The sequence below is a fragment of the Lactuca saligna genome, chromosome 3, assembly GCF_052625555.1.
Source record: "Lactuca saligna cultivar CGN05327 chromosome 3, ASM5262555v1, whole genome shotgun sequence".
NCBI lineage: Eukaryota > Viridiplantae > Streptophyta > Magnoliopsida > Asterales > Asteraceae > Lactuca > Lactuca saligna.
In genome coordinates, this window is record NC_136419.1 from 216,445,198 (window position 1) to 216,471,044 (window position 25,847).

Genomic DNA, 25,847 nt, shown 5'->3' on the forward strand with positions numbered 1-25,847 from the left:
ACTACGCGGAGAGACCAGTTGCGATTATGGATCGGAAGATCAAGGTTATGAGGAACAAGGAGGTGCCTCTGGTTCAGGTCCAGTGGCAGCATCGGAAAGGGTCGGAGCTTACTTGGGAACCAGAGCGTGAGATGCGGGTGTAGCATCCGGAGCTATTTCAGGGATGAGACTTCGAGGGAGAAGTCGGATTCAAGTGGGGGATAATTGTAACATCCAGAAATTTCAGGTATTATATTTATTCTTTTTATTTTGAGTTTTGAGGAAGAACTCGGCGAGTTGGTGCGTAGACTCGCCGAGTAGAGACGCGATTTCTCATCCGAATTAATGACCGGACTCGACGAGTCGCAATGGTGGACTCGGCGAGTCAGCGCTGTTTAATGAAACCCTAATTTCTCGGGTTTGGGGCCTATTTAAAGGGCCTTATGGCCTTCATTTGTGCTCACCAGCCCCCAGAGCGAAACCCTAGTGCACTTGAGCGTTTGGAGTGAGAGAAGGAGCCATTATCAACCTTGGAGGTGTTGTCTAGCAAGGGAAAGGAAGTTTTAGCCAAGAGGAAGCAAGAGGAACAACTTCCTGAAGATTTGAGGTCCAGAACATCACATTTGAGGTACCATTTTCGAACCCTATTCTGTTGAGGTGATGTTCATGTTGATTTAGGGTGTATTGAGCCATTTTGTGGCTAGATCTAGTGCCCATTTGGTCCCATAAGTGAGTTAGGTTCTGGATCTGGACCCTTGGAGGTCCAGAGTGTCCCTTTGTCCAAGATTTTTATGAATCCATAGAGGTTTTGGTTTGGGATCTTTATGTTTGAGGTCAAAACACCATTTATGAGTCATTAGGTGTGATATGAGCGCTAAGACATGAACTTTACGTGATAAATAAGCTTGGAAGGACTGGATCTATGAGTTAGTGGAACAGATCTGACCTCAAAAGGTCGTTTAGGGTTGTGCATGGAATGCACTCGCCGAGTCCATTAGCAGACTCGACGAGTTGGTGCGGGTTGTTCATAGATTTCGAACCAGGGGTTGAGTAACCGAGTTGGGTGAGTGACTCGGTGAGTCGGAAGGGACTCAGAGGAAATGGGGTCCTCGTAGGGACTCGGCGAGTCCGCCAGACTCGGCGAGTCGTGGTTGACCATTGACCATTGACCATAGTTGATCGGTGTTGACTTTATAGAGTTAGTCAACCTTAATTAGGAAGTGTTAATTAGAGATGTATTGTGTTATAGGAGGACTATAGCTCGGGAGATCGAGCACTAGTGATTTCATGGATTTACGAGTTACCGAGATACGCGAGGTGACTCTTCTGACTATACTTTACCTTGAGTATGTAAATAGATTTATGTGATACAGTGCTTTATATATATTGTTTGTTGTAGTGCATTCTTCTATGTGATTTATGCTGTGCATGCTTGCAGATATAGAACCTGAGGGTTCATAGAGTTTGGGTGCACGGACCCATAGAGTTATAGCCTCGAGTGGCTAATATGTGTTATATGTGGTATTTTGGGGAACTCACTAAGCTTTGTGCTTATAGTGTTTTGTGTTATGTGTTTCAGGTACTAGTAAGGATCGCGGGAAGGCGTCGACTTGATCAGTACACACACGGGATTTTTATGATACGGGATCTTGGGATATTGTTATATGTTATAAATTGAGTTACAAACAATGATGTTTTTATGATTTACAAATGAATTATGTTTTTATAAATGCAAAAAATTATTTTGGAAATTTACAGTGTTACAAGCCTCTAGAGTCTCATTTATCCCTTTACCTCAGTTTTCCTTTAAGAGTGTGACTTTGGAGCATAGATGGTTATTGGTGGCCATTTTGGAGCTTATTCAAGAATAAGAAGTTGGTAAGCAATCTTGGTGTGGCATTGGGCTTCAAGAACCTGCATCTAGCTCACCTTGAGGTGCTTCTAGAGGTATAAAGTCTTAATCTTGCCATCTTATTCATTACTTTGGGTTTGGGTTTTCTATATTGTCCCTTTTGTTGGTTCTTGGATCTTCTCTTGAGAGTTTAGCAACTCCGGAGACTAAGATGGTTAGATATGAGCCTTGTGACCATGCTAGATACATAAAGGTGCTAGCTTGAGGGTTATCTAGACTCCATCCATGAGTTTGAAGTTTTATATGAAGTCCTAATGTGAAGAATGAAGTTTTAAAGTCCCTTATAGCATGCAAGGGCATAAAGTTGCCAAATTTATGCCCTGGGACATCTTAATGAGCTTGGATCTGATATTGGGCGTTAGAATATCAAATATTAGGCACTTAATGGAAGTGATGCTTAATCTGCTTGTACATTGGTCGTAATATAGCGTACGCAACGTGTACAATCAAGGACTCTGTACGCTAAACGTACTGAAGTTGTACGCTTGGCGTACACACCCCAGTTGGTTTTGGGTTTCGTGTGGGCTTGTAAACTCTTTGGGACTTAATCTGGTTTGGGCCTAGTCATACTTTGAATTAGTGGTCCAATTAATCTGTTTTGGGCCATGGTTGTCTTGGATGTGCCTTACTAGGCCATGTGGCCCATTAATAGTTTGGATATGGACTTTGGGCCCATTAGCAAAGGAAGACTCTTGTGCTATTATGAAAGGACTTGGACTTGGGTAATTGGGTTCTTTATCTAGATTATATTCAATCCTAATTTTTGGGTTAATGGTATTATCGTTCATCACGAGTGGTTTTGGACTGTTAGGCGAGCAATTTTCATGTTCAACAAACTAAGGTGAGTCTCCTCACCATACCAATGGGTCGAATGCACCAAGGCTGACCCATTATGTGTTATGTAGAATACTAGTTGATTACATGATATGATATGCTAGTTGTCCTTGTGATACTGTAACACCCCATTTATTTATTAGATAAATAAATAAATTAACGGGTGTATAGTATCCCTTAAATCATTATTTATATGGCAAGGTGTTGGTTTTGGGAAGCCAATGCCTTAGGTTGGATATTTCGGGGGTTAAAGTATGGGTTGGGATTTATTTTGAAAAGATATATGAAAACGGGGACTAAATGGTAACTTATGGACCTTATTTGAAAATAACTGTAGAGGAGGGGATGTTTGGTAACCGTTGGATTGATTATGAAAAGAATTACAAGAATAGGGGTGTATTGGGTAAATATGAGATCTGTTTTGAAAAGATTTGTATGGAGAGGGGCTATTCTTGGCATTATGGAAATTGGTTTTGGGGACCGAGTACATATATATATATATATATATATATATATATATATATATATATATATATATATATATATATATATATATATATATCCTAAGCTTGTCGGTTATCAAACCCTAAACCTAAATGAACATCTTCAGCCGCCATGTGAACTCTCCAGCTGCCCCTCCCACCTACTCGACCTCCGGCGCCGCACGACCACCGGATACCGCCACAGTGTGGCTGATGAAGATGTTGAGCCATCACCCGTGACCTCACCAGTCGCCAATATGGAGTCGTTCAGCCACCAAAGCCAACCACGAACCTGGTGCCCGCCATCAGTCTTTGTGAGTGCCGCCACCGTCTCCTTCAGTCACATTTTCTCTCTATTTCCCTCCTCGCTACACTCTGCTACGCACGTCACCACCACAGCTCCAAACGACCATCTCCTTCAGCACACCGATTTCCATCTGCCCCTAGTCGGGGCTGCGTGGAGGTGTGTTCAGTAACCTTGTTCAGGCGGATGATTTCTGCTAGCCGGATGCAAACGTGGATGCTCTCTTTTGGTCGGAAACACCACAGGAACCACCATGGCGGCCCACCATGGTGGTCGTTATTGTTCTGTCACCACCGTACGCCACCGTGAGGTGGGTGGTCGAGTTCTATTACGAGCAAAGGTCGTGCTTAGTGTGTGCATTTCTGTTATGAGTGGTTGTGTGTGTGCTTATGTTTGTGTGTGTGTGTTTTTTTGAGATTCGGGTTGTAAAATGTATTAGCAAAAGAATAATGAAAGAAACTCCAAAACCACCACCCTGAGGTGGTGGCTGCCACCACCAGCCACCGTGTCGGGTGGCGGTGTGCCTTGTTGGATCGTGACTCGTTTGGATGTTTGGGCAATGGGACTAATAAACCCTAATGGGACTTGTAAGCCTTAATGGCTCCTAATTGACCCAATAAAATCCTAATGGGCTTAATGATATTCTAGTGGGCCTAATAGGCCCAATAAAGCCCAAATTAACCTAAAAGCCCAACAAATTGATAAATAGGCTAGTATTTAGGTTGGAAAACCCTAATGCCAATAAAACCCTAATTTTGAGAATTTATTGGGACACACAAAAGAATTATTTAATAACTTGAAATATTAAATAATAATCAATGTCAGAAATTAATCTAAGCAATATTGGGCTTAATGGATTAATTCCTTAGTGGATTAAGTCCTTCGTGGGTTAAGTCCTTAATGGGTTAAGTGAGAAACACTTAACCCTAATCGTTATTTTATGTGAAACCCTAATTTCACTTGGGTTTATTGTTGGGTCTTGATGATTGGGTTATTAATGGGCCATCCAAGATCAAGCAAATGGACTAGAATAATTAATGGACTTTGGGGTAAGGCCCATATGAGCGTTTGGGCCCAATTTAGAAAATTAGGCCATAGTTTGGGCCTTTATGATTATGTGATATTGGGCCATTAGAATGTTGAATGTTGGACTGGACTAAATGGTTGGGCCTTATGGTAAGACCTTGTAAAGGTTTGGGCCTAATTTGGAAAATTTGGTCATTTGTTGGGCTTTGACTCATAATTGACTTTTGGGCCTTTGGATTGGGCCTTGGGCTTGAATAAAGGTAAGTTAGGGGTAAAGTAGTATTTACCCCCAAGTATGTATTTATGGTTATGTGTTGTAATCCAATTATTAATTGGGTGATGTTTTGATGTTGACGGATCGGGAATCTGTCATCCAGCAGCTGGGGGTTATGTCTACGGGACCTCAGCAGTGTGAGGTGAGTTACCTTCTAGTAGGGGTGGGTCTAAGGCATCAATGTCGGCCCACCAGTAGGTGACTATGTTTGAGATGATTGTCTTTGTGATAATTATCTGGTTGCCATTATTTGATATGCTTATTGTGTTGGTATGCTATGAGATATGTGTTAGTAGCAGTAGGGGTACAATAGTCCCCAGTTAACGGTTGAAAGATACCAAAGACGGTTACCGGTTGAAAGATACCGAAGGGGTGGACAGAACCCATGAATGCCTAGTAGTATGTTTATGATATGTTATTATGTGACCTGTATGGTTATGATATGCCATTATGTGAGCAGTATGTTTATGATATGATATTATGTGACCAGTATGGTTTATGATATGCCATTTTGTGATTCACTATGTTTATGTTATGTTATCATGGAACCAATATGTTTATGAAATGTTATTATGTGATAGTGGTAGGGGTGAAATAGTCCCCAGATACTGTTTGAAAGATACCGAAGGGGAGGTTAGCTCACGGTTACTGGTTGAAAGATACCGAAGGGGAGGTTAGTTCCCGAGTAGCGGTTGAAAGATACCAAAGGGGAGTCTAGCTCTCGGTTATGCCAGACAGATGCCGGTTGAAAGATACTGAGGGATATACATTATGTGGTATGATGGGGGAACTCACTAAACTTCGTGCTTACGGTTTTCAGTTTTGGTTTCAGGTACTATGTTTTCAAAGGAAGGGAGTCGGCTCGATCGCAGCGCATCACACCATGTTTTCCGCACACGAGATCCTTGGGATTACACTTTGATACGGTTTTAAGATACTATGTTTTGATTATTGACACTCTGGTTTTGACATGCGATATTATTAGAAAATGTTTTCATACTAATTGTTTTATGTAATTACGTAATTAAAATGAAATTTTTGGCCAATATTTTTGGGATGTTACAGATACTCACATAGAAGACCCTGGGGGGTTCCCGTGGCAGTGGACTAAGACCATACGGGGGTTCCCATGGCATTCAGCGTAAGACCTTGGAGAGTTTCCATGGCATCCTAGTATGTTTGCATGTTTAGTTTGTATGACATTTCTATGGTTTGCTAAGACCATGTGGGGGTTCCCATGGCAGTTAGGGAAGACCGTGTGGGGGTTCCCATGGCAAGTAGTTAAGACCATGTGAGGGTTCCCATGACAGTAGGTTAAGACCACGTGGGGGTTCCAGTGACACCCGGAGTAAGACATTAGAGGGTTTCCATGGCATCCTTATATGTTTATATGCATGGCTTATGTAGCTTATATGGCTGATATGGTTTATATGATTACGTAGATTGTGTGGGGTATGTTATGGGGAACTCACTAAGTGTTAGCTTACAATTTATTGGTTGTTTCAGTTACTTCAGGATCTAAGGGAAAAAGCCCGGCGTGATTGCGTGGTGTGCACTCTCCGACAGTTTATTTGGGGACACTATGATATTATGAATAAATTGTTTGATGTCATGGATTTTGAAAACAAATGTGATTGGAGTTTTATATTTTATGGAAAATATTTCGTTACTTAAAAATGAAAAATTTTATTGCAAATTTGGGTTGTTACAAGTTGGTATCAGAGCCTTGGTTTTAGGGATTTGGGCATACTCTCGGGTGTGTCAGAACTCAAACTTAGAGAATGGTAATTTTTTTTTTCAAAAATCAAAGTTGAAAACTTCTTAAAACTGGTTTCTTATAAGAAAAGAGGAGTGTGCAATGCGCGTAATTGGCCGAGCTCAAGTGAGTGTTTTTCCCCCATTATGTTAGCCATGGTATATTGATATTTGGAATATGATAATCGGATGGCTCTTGCTAAGTGTATTTCAAAATTGTATACGGTTAGGATCTTATAGCCTTGGAATGATTGATTTGGCCTTATTTCATATTCCTTGGTTGGTTGTGGTCCTAGGCTAGAGTCTGTTATTCAATAATTTATTTGATCTTGTTCTGTATATAATTTGCATGCATAAGGCAACATGTTATGATTGATTTGAGTTCTGGTTTGATTGGAATGGAGAAAATCTTAGGAAAGCCTTGGATTTGAGTTACGTGGTAGTTTGTGAGATATGTTTTGTTTTGGGACGAATTAGAGTTATCAGGTAGAGCCTTGGAGAAGGTACATGTAGGTGTGGAAGGCAGTATTGGGCCCATACTACTGAAAGCACATGACATGTACCCGAACTAATGTTAGATCTGGGAGATCTAAGGAGACCAATGTGGAAGGATCCCATTTTTGAATATCTTGATTGTTATGTCTTATGGTATTCAGATCATAAAGGTGGTGATGTGTCATGGAGCAGGGGGATCAGGATCCGGATCTGGGTTGGGCCACGCTATGGAGCCCATTGACGAGAGGTTGTGAGAGCTTATCGCAGTCGAGGTTACCAGGAGGATTCTAGATGCTACCCCAGTGATTTTTGGGACCGTCAATGAGGAGATCATCAAGGAGCGGCTCAGGTCTTTCCGAGCCGAGATTGCTGCAGGCCAAGTTAGGACCCGAACTCCCTCATTCCTAGAGTTCAAGGCGTGTGGGGTGCCTGAGTTCTTTGGGGTCAAGGACCCCATAGTTAGTCGACGTTGGGTGGAAGACATGGAGAACACCCAACACACAAGCTCTTGCCCTGAGGCGACAAAAGTAGGGTTTGCTTCATGCATGCTGAAGGATTGAGCCATGGACTGGTGGGAGGAGGTGACCCACCAGGTGGGATCAGCCGGAGTGGCTAAGATGTCATGGGAGGATTTTGTCAGGTGTTTTGACTTGGATTTTGATCCATCCATTAAGGTGCAACGTTTGGTGAGGCAGTTTCAAGAGCTACAACAGACCACCTAGACTATGGCAGAGATCACCACCAAGTTTCGGGAAGGAGCACTATCATCCATTTGGAATATCAGAACCCTAAAGCTATCATCCAGCCGCCATGTGTGAGGTTTCACAGCCGCTACCTCCCTTTTGTTTTTTGTCCGTGATCTGGTCAGTCAAGCCTACTGCCACTGATCCTTGCCATTAAAAAGTCACTGCTTCCGGCTACGTTGTGAAATACCGAGAGGCTCCTTGAAGACCGAAGGAGGGCTGTGTTCGTCATGTGAGGGTCGGGAGCCACTAGAAAACCTAATGGGCCTAATGAACCCTAATTGATCAAAAGATCTACCTATGGGGCCTATTGGGCTAGGATGGGTTGGAAACCCTAAATAGGGTTTAAAAAACCCTAATTTTGGAATCATGGGCTTGGACTTATCGGGACCCACATTTTGGGCCATTGGAATTGGACTATGTATTAAGCCCGATTACACCATATGATTCATCTAGTAGAATGGTGGACTTAATGGACTAAGTCCTTAATGGGTTAAGTGAGAAACACTTAACCCTAATTGTCATTTTATGTGAAACCCTAATTTCACTTGGGCTTTGTGTTGGGCCTTTATATTGGGCGTTGGTGTTTGGGCCACTAATGGGCCATCCAAGAATAATCATATGGACTAGAATATGTTGATGGGCTTTAGGGTAAGGCCCATATGAGAGTTTGGGCCCAATTTGGAAAATTAGGCCATAGCTTGGGCCTTGATGGTTATATGATGTGACATACCCAAAATCACGACTAGAAAAGACCGATTTTCATTTATGCTTTTAAAATAATTTCAGAGTAAATCCTTTTGATTTGAAAGAGTTGCGAAATTTGTTCCCAAAAAGAAAACGTGATAAAATAATATTTACCAAATCATTTCATAAAGAAATGCATTTTCATTATATAATCAAAACTCGGGATGTCATGTTCCGATACAGACCAGAAGCATAAACGAGAACATTACAAGTCATTCAACAAATATATACATATACAGACTTGTAAACAAAACAACTTGATGATTCATCCATCTTATACCCTTGCGCCACTTCATGTAATACAAATAAAACTAAGTGGGTCAGGCTTGGGAGCCTGGTGAAAATATAGGGTTTTTAACCCACAATAAATAATTATATTTAATTTCGCCAACCAACAATAACCTGATTACCCATTCCCGTTATCCTCACTTTATGTCCTTAAAACAACATCTATCTCAAGGGACCTAATCTAGGATTTTCATCGGGACAGACATTACTACTAAGGGGTTTCCTCAACAATAGATATCCTAAAGGCAACCATGAGGAGGATAGAGTACACCGGTGAACACGTCGTTCACAACACCTACAGGTTATGAACCTGCTAGTGTTCCACTGGGCCGTCTAGAAAGAGTCTGTGGTCGTTATCCATACTCCGCTGAATAACTAGATCAACAACATCGAGGCCTCTCATATGTTTATCACACACCAACTATCTACCCATGTTCTACCCAACATATTAGTAGATAAAAATATATATTTTTATACATAGTTTAAAACCTGTATAGCATTCTCATTTAATACATATTACACATAACAGATGTGGCACACCCACATAACACATATTTCATAGAGAATAAATCATATCTATGAGATAGAAGAAAGTGAATATACATTCACATACATAACAACAAAATTATACACATAACATGTATTTCGTATAAAATACTTCATAATTATGTGTTAGAAGAAAGTAACTACACACTCACTTGATCAGAAGATGATCGGACAGTACTATGACTTGCAGAAGTAGTATCCCTCAATAGATTTGGAAGATCTTCGCAAAAACTGGGCTTCTCGCGGGCAGAGCTTCGGCTTGGGAATTGCACTTCACGAGATCTTCAGGGTTTCGGAACTTGCTTCGGGGCTTGGGAATAATACCGGGGCTTCAGGATACTTCTGGCACGCAAAACGATGCAAAACGGGAGAAAGAGAAGAGAATTTGGCAAATGGAGTCGGCTGCCCTTGCAACCCTTTTATAGGAGGCTGAGGCCTCGCAGTACGTTAGACGTACTGCTTTACGTGGGGCGTACGCCTCGGTTCATCATTGCATGCGTAACCGGAGCACTCGAGTCCGAGGCGGTGCATGCCTCGGGGTACACTGGGCGTACTCAACTACGCTGGGCGTAGTTCGGATCGGATCGATGACTCCCCCTTCCTTCAGATAATATCAATTTTTAATAATTAATTTTTAATTTTAATTATTTAATAAACTTCGAAAATTCACATCTTCTTCATACAAACTCCGTTTTCAACGTTATTTATATCCACGCATAGGTGAGACTACGCTCTACAACTTTCGTTTAGACTCCGTAGGCTAATTTTGACTTTATTTTTACTATTTATTTTTAGTAGGTCGGCACAAGAAAACTCCGTTATGAATTCATAACTTCTTCATCCGACGTCCGTTTTCATTTGTCTTTTCACCAATGCGCTACTATCAACGAGATCTTTGATTCTCGTTTAGATTGTTCCAACCAACAATCACTCGATCTCGAATCGAGTATTCGGGCTGCATACTGCTAAGTCGAAACTTCAGAAAATCATAACTTCCTCATACGAAGTTAGATTTGGGCGTTCTTTTTATGCACACTCTTGGTTTAACGCACTCTATGAAATTTGTTTAGATCACTAGGGCTAAATATCGCTCTAATGTAAATTTCACTTTTTACGTCATTTAGCGTTGCCGGTTCCATCGCGAAACTTCGACAGGTCATAACTTCTTCGTTATAACTCGGATTTCAACATTCTTTATATATTCGGAAACCTCATTTCAACTACTACAACATTATCCATAGATATCGACTTTATCTAACATTTCATTTTGACGCTTATTTTTTTATTCTTAATTAAATTAAGACACACAATTAAGCACATAACACATAATACTCAAATAATACACTTCTATTATTTCAAAACGGGTTACAAAGGTTAAGCTAGACTATTATATCAATATTAATGACAAGCCCAGAAGCACAGGCGTTACAATTCTCTCCACCTTAGAAGGATTCAGTCCCCAGAATCACACATCAATAAACAAATGTGGATAGCGACCCATCATGTCACTCTCCGTCTCCCAGGTGAGATTCGGCCCATTCGTGTGTTTCCATCGGACAAGCACTAACTCGACCATCTTGCGTCACAACTTCTTAGTCTTTCGGTCAACGATTGCCTCTGGTTCTTCACCAACCTTTTGTTCTCATTGATTCTCAACTCCGAAAGTGGAATCATGTCGGGAACTTATCCCATCAAATTCCTCAAATAACACACGTGGAAAGTGTTATGAATTCCATTCAGTTCTTCTGGTAGTTCGAGCTTGTAAGCTTGGTTCCCAATCCTCTGAAGAACTTTAAACGGTCCAATAAACCTTGGACTTAATTTCCCCTTTTACCAAATCATAAAAGTCCATTCCACGACGAGACTTTAAGTAAAACCGAATCTCCAACTTCAAAAGTCATCGGTCTTCGCTTGTTGTCAGCATAACTCTTTTGACGATCCTGAGCTGCTAACATTCTTTCCCTAATTAGTTTCAACTTTTCAGCAGTTTGATGAACCAACTCCGGTCCCACAAACTGCTTTTCCCCAGCCTCAAGCCAACAAGACGGCGTATGACACTTCTGTCCGTACAAAGCTCGATAAGGTGCCATCTTTATGATCGAGTGGAAACTATTATTGTAGGAGAATTCTACCAAAGGTAAATGTTCATCCCAATTACCTAGGAATTCCAGAGTACATGCTCTCAGCATATCTTCAAGTGTTTGTATCGTCTGTTCGCTCTGACCATCAGTCTGCGGATGGTAAGCTATACTTAAACACAACTTGGTACCCATTTCCTCTTGTAGACTTTTCCAAAACCTCGAGGTGAAACAACTATCACGATCCGATACAATCCTTAACGGAACACCATGAAGCTTCACAATTTCCTTCACATAAGAATTCGCAAGCCTTTCCATAGACCATTTCTCCTTGGCCGCTATGAAATGCGCACTCTTAGTGAATCGACCAACGACCACCCAAATCATGTCGTGACCAGTTTTCGTTCTGGGCAGTTTAGTGACAAAATCTATAGCAATGTCTTCCAACTTACCCATAGGCATAGGAAATGGTTCTAAACTCTCGTACGGTTTCTGATGTTGCATCTTGACTCTCGCACAAGTCACACACTCGGCCACATACTTTGCAACATCAAGCTTCATCGTCGGCCACCAGTAGTAGGGTTTCAGGTTCCTATACATTTTAGTGCTACCAGGATGAATCGAGTACATGGTCTTGTGAGCTTCTTCCATCAGAAGATCTCTGACTCCTCCTGTCTTAGGTATCCAAATCCGATCTTGGAACACCTTCAGTCCATGACTGTTTACACTGAACACCAACATTTTTCCCAAACGTTCTTCCTTTCGGTCATTCTACTCAGAAGCTTCCTCTTGATCTTTCTTTATACTTTCCATAATGGTCGAGACAACTTCAATTCTCAACACTCTTAGCCTTTTTCTTTCAAGATTGACTTTCCAACTGAGAGCATCAACAACAACATTTGCTTTACCAGGGTGGTAAAGTATCTCACAGTCGCAGTCCATAAGTAATTCTAGACAGCGTCGTTGCCTCATATTCAATTCCTTCTGACCAAAGAGATATTGGAGACTCTTATGATCAGTGAAAAGTTTGCACTTCGTGCCATAGAGGTAATACGTCCATATTTTCAAAGCGAAAACTACCGCTGCCAACTCCAAATCATGAGTCGGGTAGTTCCTTTCATGCTCTTTAAATTTTCGAGATGCATATGCAACCACCTTATCTCTTTGGGTCAAAACACAACCCAATCCAACACCAGACGCATCATTATAAACAACGAAGTCTTCATCTCCATCGGGTAGAGAAAGTATCGGTGCCTCGCATAGTTTCTTCTTTAGCTTCTCGAATGCTTCTTTATGCTTATCATTCCAAACATAAGTAGCTCCTTTGCGGGTCAAAGATGTTAATGGGCTAGCGATTGAAGAAAATCCTTGGATAAAACTTCGGTAATATCCGGCTAATCCCAAAAAGCTTCGGATCTCCGTGGGACTTTTTGGTTGTTCCCACTTCATCACAGCCTCAATCTTTGCTGGATCAACCATTATCCCTTCTTGGTTGACCATGTGACCCAAGAATTGGACTTCTCGAATCCAAAAATCACATTTGGAGAACTTTGCATACAACTTCTCCTTCTTCAAAACTTCTAACACTTCTCGCAAGTGTCTGCCATGCTCCTCTTGGCTTTTTGAATAAATCAGAATATCATCTATGAACACTATCACATATTTATCTACGAACGGATTACAAACCCTGTTCATTAAATCCATGAATGCTGCTGGAGCATTGGTTAGTCCAAACGACATAACCAAAAACTCATAGTGCCCATATCGTGTTCTGAATGCAGTCTTCGCTATATCCTGCTCTTTTACTTTCAGCTGATGATATCCTAACCTAAGATCGATCTTCGAGAAATAGCTTGAACCTTGAAGTTGATCGAACAGGTCATCAATCCTCGGCAACGGATATCTATTCTTTATTGTTGCCTTGTTCAGCTCTCTGTAATTAATACACATTCTCATACTTCCATCTTTCTTCTTCACGAATAACACCGGAGCTCCCCAAGGTGATGAACCAGGTCTAATGAAACATTTATCCAATAACTCCTGAAGTTGTATCATCAGCTCCTTCATCTCTGTCGGTGCTAATTGGTAAGGTGCTTTTGCTATCGACGTCATCCCTGGTAACAAGTCTATTTTAAACTCCACTTGTCTATCAGGCGGTAATACAGGAAGATCTTCGGGAAATACTTCCGGATAATCACATACGACAGGAATGCTCTGCATCGCCTTTTTCTACTTCTTAGCATCTATCACAAATGCTAGATACGATGTACATCCTTTGGCCAAACATTTTCTGGCTTTCATCAATGAAATGATTCCAGAATTTACTCTGCGTTTATCTCAATACACCATAAACAACTCTTTCCTAGGCGAGTTTACTTTGACTATCTTTTTCTTGCATAATATTTCGGCGTCATTGGCGCTAAGCCAATCCATTCCAAGTACGATGTCAAAACCGTTAAGTTCAATAGGCAATAATTCCTCGTGGAATTTATTCCCATTCAATTCAATTAAGATGTTTTTCATACGATGGCTAACAGGTACAAACTTGCCACTAGCAACTTCGACTAATAAGGCATTATCTAGTCTATCAACAGGCAAAGCTAGTTTCCTACCAAATTCATGCGAAATAAAGGAGTAGTTGGTTCCAGACTCAAATAAAATTTGGGCAGGCAATGTGTTTACGAAAAAGGTACCTGAAGCGACATCAGCTTCATCTTTAGCAGCTTCCAGTGTCATCTGAAATGCTTTCGCCTTCGGCTTTGGCGGAATGTTGGGTCTAGCTTCCTCCTTTTTTTTCGGGCAGTCCCTCGACATGTGTCCCTCCTCACCACAACTATAGCAAACTTTCTTAGAGAGGGTGCATTCATTGGTATAGTGCCTTCACTTTCCACATTTGTAGCATGTGGCCACTACCTCACATTTTCCATGATGCTTCTTCTTACATTTGTCGCACCACTTGGCTTCGCCTCCACCTCCCCTCGAACCAGACTTCGAGAACATGTTTTTCTTGTTGGACCCTGAAGTTTCGTCGAACTTCCTCATTTCACCAACCTCTATCCTCTCCAGACTCTTTTCCTTCTGCTGGGCCTCCACATTCTTAGCTGCTCGAACAGCTGTTTTCAGAGTAGTTGCCATCTTGACTGTCGGACCAAAGTTGGCAGGTAGTCCATTAGCAAACCTCTCAATCTTGGAGAGTTCCGTTGGCCCTAGGTACGGAAATATCTTCATTTTCTCAGTGAATGTAGTAGCATAGTCATCTATGCTCATCCTCCCCTTCTTCAAGTTTTGGAACTCATTGTTCAGATCAATCAGATCTATCTCTGAACAATACTGCACCCTTAACTGTTCCAAGAACTCCTCCCATGACATTTTCAGGGCTTCTCCTCGTGGCATAGTATCTACCAACAACTTCCACCAACTCAAGACTCTAGTCTTCAGTTGTCTAACTGCGAAAACAGTCTTCTGTTGTTGCTACAGTCGCAACTTTCAAATACCATCTCCATTTCAGAGATCCAATCCATTATCTCAACAGGCTTTGGGCTTCCAGAAAGACTTGGTGGCTAGGCGCCCAAGAAATTCTTGTACATTCGCCCATCCTTGTTGTTTCTCCTTTCCGGGTGGTTCCTTTGTTCACCTTGAGTCCCAACTTGACTCATAATGCGACTATTATTCCCTTCCTCTGATTGCTCCGGAATCAATTCAGGTTCCTTAATAGGTATGATAGGTTCGTCCCTATTATCATGCAACATCTATCACATCTCATCCCTTTGTTCAGATAACATAGCCCGAATCATGGCTTGCACCCCAACCATTGTTATTGGTTCTAGTGCTGCTGCTACAACAGGTATGTGCTCAATCACTGGCGGTTGATTCCTGTTTTCATCCGCGTTTCCAACGCCACTCCTTGTTCTCACCATTTTTGATCTACACACCAAATAAGGTGAAATTAGAACCTCATTCATGATAGATATTCAAATCATCCTTATTACTCCGAAATGTTTACATGCTAGTTCTAATACCGTAGACGTACGCTTAGAATCCTACACACATAAGGTTTCCAGATCCGGTCGGCAATAGACCATAGATCCGAACAAATAATATCATATATGGCAATAGATAACATTTAGCACATAAAAGCATTTTAGGCAACTTTCCTAAAATAAACTAGTGCTCGTGTCTAAAATTTAACAGACACACATCTCACAATCTCCACTTAGCATTCTAAGTTTAAATCTAGAAATCCTACAAATTCCTAGTTCGCTTAAACTAATGCTCTGATACCAACTGTGACATCCCAAAATCATGGCCAGAAAAGACCGATTTTCATTTATGCTTTTAAAATAATTTTAGAGTAAATCCTTTTGATTTGAAAGAGTTGCGGAATTTGTTCCCAAAAAGAAAACGTGATAAAATAATATTTACCAAAGCATTTCATAAAGAAATGCATTTTCATTATATAATCAAAACTCGGGATGTCATGTTCCGATACAGACCATAACCATAAACGACAACATTACAAGTCATTCAACAAATATATACATATACAGACTTGTAAACAAAACAACTTGATGATTCATCCATCTTATGCCCTTGCGCTACTTCCTATAATACAAATAAAACTGAGTGGGTCAGGCTTGGGAGCCTGGTGAGCATATAGGGTTTTCAACCCACAATAAATAATTATATTTAATTTCGCCAACTAACAATAACCTGATTACCCATTCCTGTTATCCTCACTTTATGTCCCTAAAACAACATCTATCTCAAGGGACCTAATCTATGATTTTCATCGGGACGGACATTACGGCTAAGGGGTTTCCTCAACAATAGATATCCTAAAGGCAACCATGAGGAGGATAGAGTACACCGGTGAACACGTCGTTCACAACACCTACAGGTTATGAACCTGCTAGTGTTCCACTGGGCCGTCTAGAAAGAGTCTGTGGTCGTTATCCATACTCCGCTGAATAACTAGATCAACAACATCGAGGCCTCTCATATGTTTATCACACACCAACTATCTACCCATGTTCTACCCAACATATTAGTAGATAAAAATATATATTTTTATACATAGTTTAAAACCTGTATAGCATTCTCATTCAATACATATTACACATAACAGATGTGGCACACCCACATAACACATATTTCATAGAGAATAAATCATATCTATGAGATAAAAGAAAGTGAATATACATTCACATACATAACAACAAAATTATACACATAACATGTACTTCGTATATAATACTTCATAATTATGCGTTAGAAGAAAGTAACTACACACTCACTTGATCAGAAGATGATCGGACAGTACTACGACTTGCAGAAGTAGTATCCCTCAGTAGATTTGGAAGATCTTCGCAAAAACTGGGCTTCTTGCGGGCAGAGCTTCGGCTTGGGAATTGCACTTCACGAGATCTCCGGGGTTTCGGAACTTGCTTCGGGGCGCGGGAATAATATCGGGGCTTCAGGATACTTCTGGCACGCAAAACAATGCAAAACGGGAGAAAGAGAAGAGAATTTGGCAAATGGAGTCGGTTGCCCTCGCAACCCTTTTATAGGAGGTTGAGGCCTCGCAGTATGTTAGGCGTACTACTTTACGCGGGGCGTACGCCTCGGTTCGTCATTGCATGCGTCATCGGAGCACTCGAGTCCGAGGTGGTGCATGCATCGGGATACGCTGGGTGTAGTTCGGATCGGATCGATGACTTCCCCCTTCCTTCAGATAATATCAGAATTTAATAATTAAAATTTAATTTTAATTATTTAATAAACTTCGAAAATTCATATCTGCTTCATAAGAACTCCGTTTTCGACGTTCTTTATATCCACACATAGGTGAGACTACGCTCTACAACTTTCGTTTAGACTCCGTCGGCTAATTTTGACTTTATTTTTACCATTTATTTTTAGTAGGCCAGGACAAGAAAACTCCGTTATAAATTCATAACTTCTTCATCCGACGTCCGTTTTCGTTTGTCTTTTCACCAATACGCTACTGTCAATGAGATCTTCAATTCTCGTTTAGATTGTTCCAACCAACAATCACTTGATCTCGAATCGAGTATTCGGGCTGCATACTGCTAAGTCGAAACTTCAGAAAATCATAACTTCCTCATACGAAGTCAGATTTGGGAGTTCTTTTTATGCACACTCTCGGTTTAATGAACTCTACGACATTCATTTAGATCACTAGGGCTAAATATCGCTCTAACGTAAATTTCACTTTTTACGTCATTTAGCGTTGTCGATTCCATCGCGAAACTTCGACAGGTCATAACTTCTTCGTTATAACTCGGATTTCGGCATTCTTTATATATTCGGAAACCTTATTTCAAATACTACAACATTATCCATAGATATTGGCTTTATCTAACATTTCATTTTGTCACTTATTTTTTTATTCTTAATTAAATTAAGACACACAATTAATCACATAACACATAATACTCAAATAATACACTTCTATTATTTAGAAACGGGTTACAAAGGTTAACCTAGACTATTATATGAACATTAATGACAAGCCCAGAAACACAGGCATTACATATGATGTTGGGCCATTAGAAATGTTAAATGTTTTGACTGTAGTAAATTGTTGGGCCTTAGAATAAGGCCATGTAGAGGATTCGGCCCAATTTGGAAAATTGGGCCATAGTTGGGCCTTGGTTCATTATTAGACTTTTGGGCCTTTGGTTTGTGCCTTGGACTTGAATCAAGCTATAGGGGTAAAGCAGTCTTTTACCCTAAGCATGGACTTATGGATATGTATTGGGACCTAATTATTAATTGGGTGATATTTTGATGTTGACTGATTCGGGAATCTGTCATCCAACAACTAGGGTTTTGTCCGCGGGACTACAAAAATGTGAGGTGAGTTCTCTTCCAGTAGGAACGGGTCTAAGGCACCAAGGTCAGCCCATATATGTGATACATTTGTAGTTGAGTGTGGGCGGGGCTCGTATCTCATTATTATCTGAGTATAGATATCAGTTAGATTATTGGATTGTTGTACTTGTTTTCTGTGTGATACATGTATGTGTTTTTAGGAATGTGAGTGTGGGTGGTGCCCGTATCTCATAGTAGCTGAGTGTGGGCAAGGACCGTATCTCATAGATAGCTGATACGGTACAAATTTATATGCTTAGTGATACTTGTTGTTTGTATAGTACTTGTGTATATTTTATGGTGGGCTGGGCCCGTATCTCCTAGTTAGAAGAGTGTGGGTGGGGCCCGTATCTCCTAGTGAGTGGAGTGTGGATGGGGCCCGTATCTCCTAGTCAACAGAGTGTGGGCGGGGCTCGTATCTACTTGAGTGTAGGCAGGGCCCATATCTCTTAGTAGCATGATTATGTGTATGGTATATGGTAGTTTGGGGAGACTCACTAAGCTTCGTGCTTACAGTTTTCAATTTTGGTTTCAGGTAATTTGGTTTTCAAGAAGAGCTCGGGATGATTGCAATGTACACACCATCTATTCAGCCTGTGATGTTATTACTCTGATATTTTTGACAGTTGTTATGATATTTTCAAATACACTGTTTATGATATTTATATGATGTTCGATGTTTATGGTTTTATTATTAAATCAAAATGAAATTTTTAGACTGTATTTTTAGGGTGTTACACTAGATCAGTTGTCGGCCTTCGAGACTTTGAGATAGAGACTATGCGAGGCCCCAATTTTAGCACTACCCCAAGGGGTTGGATGATTTGGCGGTATATTGTAATGTGTCTATAATAGGGTTAGCCAGTTAGGTGTTGTCTTGATGCAGAGGGGGCATGTCATTGCATACGCCTCGAGGCAGCTAAAGCCTCATGAGCCGAACTACCCCACTCACGACCTGTAATTGGGGGCGGTGGCATTTGCCCTCAAAATCCGGAGGCTTTACTTGTACGGAGTCCAGTGCATTATTTTTACTAACCATAAAAGTTTGAAGTATTTGATGGATCAGCAGAACCTCAACATGTAGCAGAGGAGGTGGTTGGATGTACTAAAAGATTACGATTGCGAGATTTTGTACCATCCAGGGAAGGCCAACGTGGTGGCCGATGCCTTGAGTCACAAAGTGGCGTGTGCTCCAATTGAAGATGTTTGTTTGAGGATGATGGTGATTTCCCCCTTGTTGGATATGATCAAGGAGGCTCAGGTGGAGGGTTTAAAGAAAGAGAACTAGAAGATAGAGTAGAATCAGCCTCAGATTCCCTTGCTTGTTCGGGATGGTCAGAGTCTATTAACACAACGTGGCTGGGTGTAGGTACCGGTATATGGGGGTGTGAGGCAGAAGATCTCGGAGGAGGCATACAATCTTGGAGGAGGCACACAAATGCAAGCTCTCTATTCATCCGGGGGCCACAAAGATGTATAGGGATCTGAGGTTGAGTTATTGGTGACCCTACATGAAGCGGTAGGATGCATGGTTCGTGAAGCGGTGCTTGACCTGTAGAAAGGTCAAGGCTGAACATCAAAGGCCTCATGGAAAGGTTTACACACTATCCATTCCCATGTGGAAATAGGAAGAGATCACCATGGACTTCATCACGAAGTTATCGAGGATGACGAGGGGTGTGGATTCCATTTGGGTCATTATGGACAGTTTAATGAAGAGTACCCATTTTATTCTGATCCTCGAGAGTATTTCTGTTGAGAAATTAGTAGATATCTATGTGAGAGAGGCGATGGTCAGGCACGGAGTACCAGTATCGGTGGTCTCGGACCGCGATGTTCGATTCACCTCCAGATTTCGAAGGAAGTTCCACGAGGAGCTGGGCACACAGTTACACTTTAGCACTGTGTACCACCCCCAAAAGGATAGCCAATGTGAGAATACGATCTAGACGCTCAATGATATGCTACGTGGATGCGTATTGGATTTCGGAGGGAGTTGGGATATATACCTCCCACTAGTAGAGTTTTCATATAACAATAGTAATCATGCTAGTATCGACCGACCCCCGTTTGAGATGCTGTATGGTCAGAGGTGCAAGACTCTCGTATGTTGGGGGAGGTTGCGCACCGAGTCATGGGAAGCACCGAGGTGGTGCTCAGGACCACCGAATTGATTCAGCAGGTGCGCGATAGTCTGCGGGTTACGCAGAGCCGACAAAAAAGAAATGTTGATCGATGTCGCTCGAATCTCGAGTTCTGGAAGGAGATTTTGTTTTGCTGAAAGTGTCACCATGGATGGGTGTCATTAGATTTCGGAAGAGAGGCAAGATAGGGCCCCGGTTTATTGGATCTTTTAGGATTTCTACCCAGGTGGGCATGGTAGCTTATCGATTAGACCTACCAGATGAGTTGATTCAGATTCATAACACCTTCCATGTGTCCTAGCTTCGAAAGTGTGTAACTGATGAGGCTGCAATGACCTATTTGGACGACATACAGGTAGATTAGAGCCTGAACTACATTGAGAAACACACACTACTAGAAAACAACTCTTTAATGACGCGCAAACAATGACATGCGGTGATTTACGATACGCAAAAGCATGTGCCCTAAAAATAATGTCATATCTTCAAAATTTGAAGGATATAAGACACACTTTTGTGCGTGCCCTAAAATTATTGTCCAACAAAAAAAATTAAAAACACGGAGGGCACCGATTTAAAAATGGGTGTCGTCTAGGAATGTCGCTTTATATTTTTTTATTGAAAGGCGCGCTCTCTTCTTTTGCAGCAGGGGGGAAACGAAAATGCCAAAAGTTTGAAAGGCCGCCATTTTTATCCTCTTCCTTATTTCCATCTTTCTTTTCTATCTCTCTCTCTATTTATCTCTATCTCTATCTCTCTCTCTCCCTCCCTCTCTCTCTCTCTCTATATATATATATATATATATATATATATATATATATATATATATATATATATATATATATATATATATATATATATATATATATATATATATATATATATATATATATATCACTCTAATACAATATCATCACCAATCCTATAATTTTTGTTGAATTTATTTAGTTATGCTATTGATGGGTTATACAGTCGCCGAAAGGGGGCTGACGATATCTTGCCTAATGGTTTCAAACACCCACCTGAGAGACAATTGTGTAATTAACGTAATTTTGTTCGGATTAAATGATTTCACAGCTACTCGAGTGTTACAACTCAATTGAGGAGTTTCTTTTTCCTTATAAGCCCCCAATTTCTGCTTGTTTTATAGAATGTAGTTATTGTAATCTACTCGGATGTTGATAAAACCATAATTCTACATCGATTACCCAGTGTAAGGGTTTTCTGTTCTTGTCTATGTGTGAAGATTTCTTACCTAATTTCTCCTTCTCGGTTTCATACCCGCCTTGATGCTACTAGCTTGGTTTTAGTTTCAGGTTTGTACCCGCTGTTCTCTGTCAACTCCGATCAAAACCCACCGGCCATCCACCCTCGATGTCATCTCCTTTGCCGGTCACCAAGAATCAGCAGATGCAGATAGCTGACAACAAGAAAAACACGAACAATAGAATCCCCACCCTATCAGACCGCTATACATCTCTGCTTCAAGATATCCCATCTCAATGAAAGTGATTCAGGCCTCACTCCTCTCTCATAGCGATTTAGGGTTTCTTGGTACAAGTTATCGACTAAGACACCGATGACTTAGGGTTTTTTCATAAATGTTGTGTATGTGCACTTCGATTGATCCAATGACGAATCCACAATGTTTGGTTTGGAAAATGTAAAACAGAGGTAACGTTTGTTTCTTTTTGAGTTCATACAGATGAGAGAATCACGTCATCTGTCGATTCTATCATCTCACAGCGTTGGTAGCCCCTTCAGGCGGTTTCTCTGGTCAGTGGCTCACTCCTTAACACTTAGGTACAATTTTCAACTGATTTCTTCTTCTTATACTGCTTCTGTCTTTTGTAAACACAATTTTGATTCATAAAATATCTGTTGTTCTTTCTACTCAATTTACAGTTACAGATTCTGCTCTTTCAGCTCACAATCGTAAGTGGTATACAGTTTCACTGAAGCCAAGTTCCCTGTAGTGAATATGATGGTTGTTATCATAACTTCATAATCACAAAAGCCAAACAAATTGTTATATTTTTACATATCTATTCAGGGCACAAGAATTGGGTTCTCTGTGTTGCAATGGTGAGAATTAGAAAACAGTTGATTTATTAGTTTTACATATTTATGCTTGCTTGTGCTTTGTTCAATGATTGGTGTATCCTAATAAATTCAAAAATATATTGAGCTTTGTAGTCGTCATCCAGAAATTAAGTGGGATCAGAGAGAGGATAAAGTCTATATCACAGTTTTATTGGCGGATACAAAAGATGCAAAAGTGAATCTTGCTCCTGAAGGTGTTTTTACATTATCTGCTTCAATTGGTTAGCATGAGTATGATCTTAAGCTTGAGATTTTTGACAAAGTTAATGTAGAGGTAAGCAACCATTTATATTCTAAATTACTTTATTATATCATTATGTCATTTTACTATATACTATATCTAGATTCAAATATATTCATATTTAAACTCCATTTATATTCTAAATTACTTTATTATATCATTCATTAGGCATGGAGGGTACCTAAAGTCTTGCGTCCTTTATATGATCTCCAACTGTTCTCGCTCAAAAAAACAACAATGATGGTAATACAACATTTTAAATCCATAACGTTTCCAAATATACCCTTATGTCATTTTACTTAATTAATAAAAAATTGAATATGTGACAGGCTTTACGCCAGCTAAGGCAAATCGCTCTAGAAGCTTCAAAAACCTCATTGATTTCAACATCTTCTGATTCTTGTGATTGCAGCTAAGATAATCAGGTATAAATATAATTATGGTCTTTCTTGTAATCTTTTGTACTTTATTCACATATTCTTGCGATTGCAGCTTGTTGAACATGTTGCTACATGCTTAATTAAAATAGCAGAAAGAGTACAAGAATCCAGTGAAATGCTTGATGAACTTTCTAAACACGGATTGATTCATCAAGTGGCATATCTTATAGACCTGATCAACCATACCACTCTATCTTATTTTGTTCATACTGTATGTCCATCTTCTTCTATTTTTAGCAATTTTTGTTTTTTTTTCCAATCTTTTCTAAGAACTCTTGTGTATTTTTATGTAGGGTTTAATTGGACTACTTGTTAAACTTGCTTCTGGTTCTATGGTGGTTGTGAAGACACTTTTTGATCTTAATATAAGTAGCATTTTGAAAGAGATCTTTTCAATATATGACCTTTCACATGGAGTCCCTTCCCCTCGAACAATTGATGGACATTATAATCAAATGCATGAAGTTTTGAAGTTGTTGATTCAGCTTCTACCCGTTGTATCCAGAAATCAAGAAGTTCCATTAGATGCAGAAAAAGAAGCTTTCTTGGTGACACATCCTGATCTTGTAGAGAAATTTGGGAATGATTTATTACATGTCTTGATCCAGGTTGGTTATCATTTGTCAATCATGTTGTATTGATTTCTTGCTAACTTTTACAATTTCCATGATATACCCTTTCTTTTCTTCTTATTTTTGAACAGGTTGTTGATTCTGGGGTGGATTTATATATCTGTTATGGGTGTCTATCTGTTGTTGACAAGTTACTTTATTACAGTAACTCTGATATGCTTATTGATTTGCTTAAAAGCACCAACATTTCAAGGGGACGTAATCTTGATTTCTTGATACTCAACTATACTTTTTTCTATCAAATTTCTCTTCAGTTTTAATGGTTTCATGTTGGTAATTTCTCAGGTCAATTGCTTATACAATCCAGAACTTAAAGCTGAATGGGATTTAGCCAAAATGGCCAATAAATAGAGATTAGCACAGTACATATCGAAAGTAACAGGCGAAACAATTGACCCAAATACCCTTTTTGACATTCACGTGAAGCGCATCCATGAATATAAAAGACAGGTGTTGTATACAGGAGAAGCATGAAGAATCCAAAGTGGCAATCTTGTAATTATGCATACATATCATTCTGCCTTCTAAATTTGGAACTAATAGTTTCTTTTTTTGTGTAAAAACAGATGAAAATATAGCATTATTGGGTGCAATACAATCTTTATTCGAGGGTTCAATGTACACTTTTGTGTTTCTATGGACACCTGCTTTAAGCCCAAATGGTGAAGACATTCCACATGGTTTCATTTTTGCTACTTTCATGTTATCTTCCATGTTAGGAAGCTCTTTAGCTTCTCGGTTATTAGCACACACACTGACATACATTGATATTGTGTTGTGTTGTGTGTGTGTGTGTATATATATATATATATGTATAAAATCAAGATTCACTTTCCACTCGGACAAAAATACTCTTCCGGATTGTTCTGAATTATTATGACCATTTTGCCCTCATAGGAATTTTGACATTAACATATATGCACACATTTCTTTTAGTGTTGATTTTGTCGAAGAGAAATGACAACAAAGAAGATAAGTATCTCTTGTTGTTTGTATATATACACTTTTTCTTCTTGTTTAATAACTTAAAAACTATTTAAATGTGAAAATTGAAGGTTCACACACTGTTAAAAGGATTGGAAAAGATAATTGCAAGTGCAGATATTCCAATGTTCGTCTGTGGTGACTTCATTTCAGTTCCAGGAAGGTATGTGTCATTTCTGCTACATTTGTTATGTGTGTTGTGTGGCCAACAAACATCTGTTTTTATTACTTTGGTGTATGTAATTATTGATCCACAGTAAGTCCATGGATTTACTGTGTTTTTGGATTGTCCTATAGGTGGCATCTCAGCTTCTGATTAATTTGGTGTACTATTTTGGCAGGTTGATCTCTAGGGCCTGCTAGAAGGATTGGATATTGCAGTTAAGCATCTATCTAAGACTTCACAACAAGGACTTGAGGAATATAAGTTAGCAATGTTTTACTTGATTTGGACATGAACAAGACTCAAGCAAAAGAAAGACTCATACTTTGGCATGGCTAGAAGCTTTGGAGGAAACAAGACTCAAGCAAAAGCAAACACACAGAGAGTTGTTAGCACATAGTAAGCTAGATAATGTGATTGTATATAAATTCTACATCTCTTGAGTTCATTTCCTTTATTACAATTACTCAATATTGGAACAATTATTTGTATTTGACATATTAGTGAAATGAATTATCTTTGTTATTTATGGTATTTTATTTTGTATTATGAGATTTTTAAGGTATTATTTAATTTGAAAATTAGTAAATCAATAATATATTTTTTTTTAACATTTAAAATTATGATACGCAAAAATGTGTGTCATCTTCATTTATGACATGGCCTTTCTTGACAGGGGCTTTCTTGATACGCATTGCGTGTCATTAACACGCGCGTCCTTGACGCGCATTTGCGCGTCGTCTGAGCCTTTTACGACGCGCAATGAGCATCGTAAAAGGCTGT

General features: G+C 39.9%; 1 protein-coding gene across 7 annotated transcripts; it reads left to right on the forward strand.

Moving 5' to 3' along the window:
• The first annotated feature begins 21,420 nt into the window (after positions 1–21,420).
• On the forward strand, positions 21,421–25,598 carry LOC145037819 (E3 ubiquitin-protein ligase UPL4-like). 7 transcript variants are annotated; one of them, XM_078986547.1, is made up of 11 exons: positions 21,421–21,714; positions 21,812–22,304; positions 22,407–22,586; positions 22,698–22,878; positions 23,014–23,088; positions 23,175–23,270; positions 23,338–23,496; positions 23,579–23,893; positions 23,989–24,412; positions 24,484–25,064; positions 25,243–25,598. In XM_078986547.1, exons 7-9 carry the CDS (start codon positions 23,401–23,403, stop codon positions 24,175–24,177), a joined length of 600 nt encoding a protein of 199 aa, XP_078842673.1. In that variant the 5' UTR covers positions 21,421–21,714; positions 21,812–22,304; positions 22,407–22,586; positions 22,698–22,878; positions 23,014–23,088; positions 23,175–23,270; positions 23,338–23,400; the 3' UTR covers positions 24,178–24,412; positions 24,484–25,064; positions 25,243–25,598. The 7 variants fall into 7 exon arrangements, with proteins under 7 accessions (XP_078842673.1, XP_078842679.1, XP_078842678.1 ...); XM_078986553.1 differs by having other exon boundaries at positions 23,989–24,367; XM_078986552.1 differs by having other exon boundaries at positions 21,812–22,175; positions 22,248–22,304; positions 23,989–25,064.
• Positions 25,599–25,847: the final 249 nt, after the last annotated feature.

Bases quoted from the DNA above. Each gene is read 5' to 3' on its own strand.
- LOC145037819 (XM_078986550.1), top strand. From the start codon at position 23,401: ATGCTTGATGAACTTTCTAAACACGGATTGATTCATCAAGTGGCATAT. The intron at 23,497-23,578 runs GTATGTCCATCT...ATTTTTATGTAG, and splicing joins TATCTTATTTTGTTCATACT to GGTTTAATTGGACTACTTGT. The intron at 23,894-23,988 runs GTTGGTTATCAT...ATTTTTGAACAG, and splicing joins TATTACATGTCTTGATCCAG to GTTGTTGATTCTGGGGTGGA.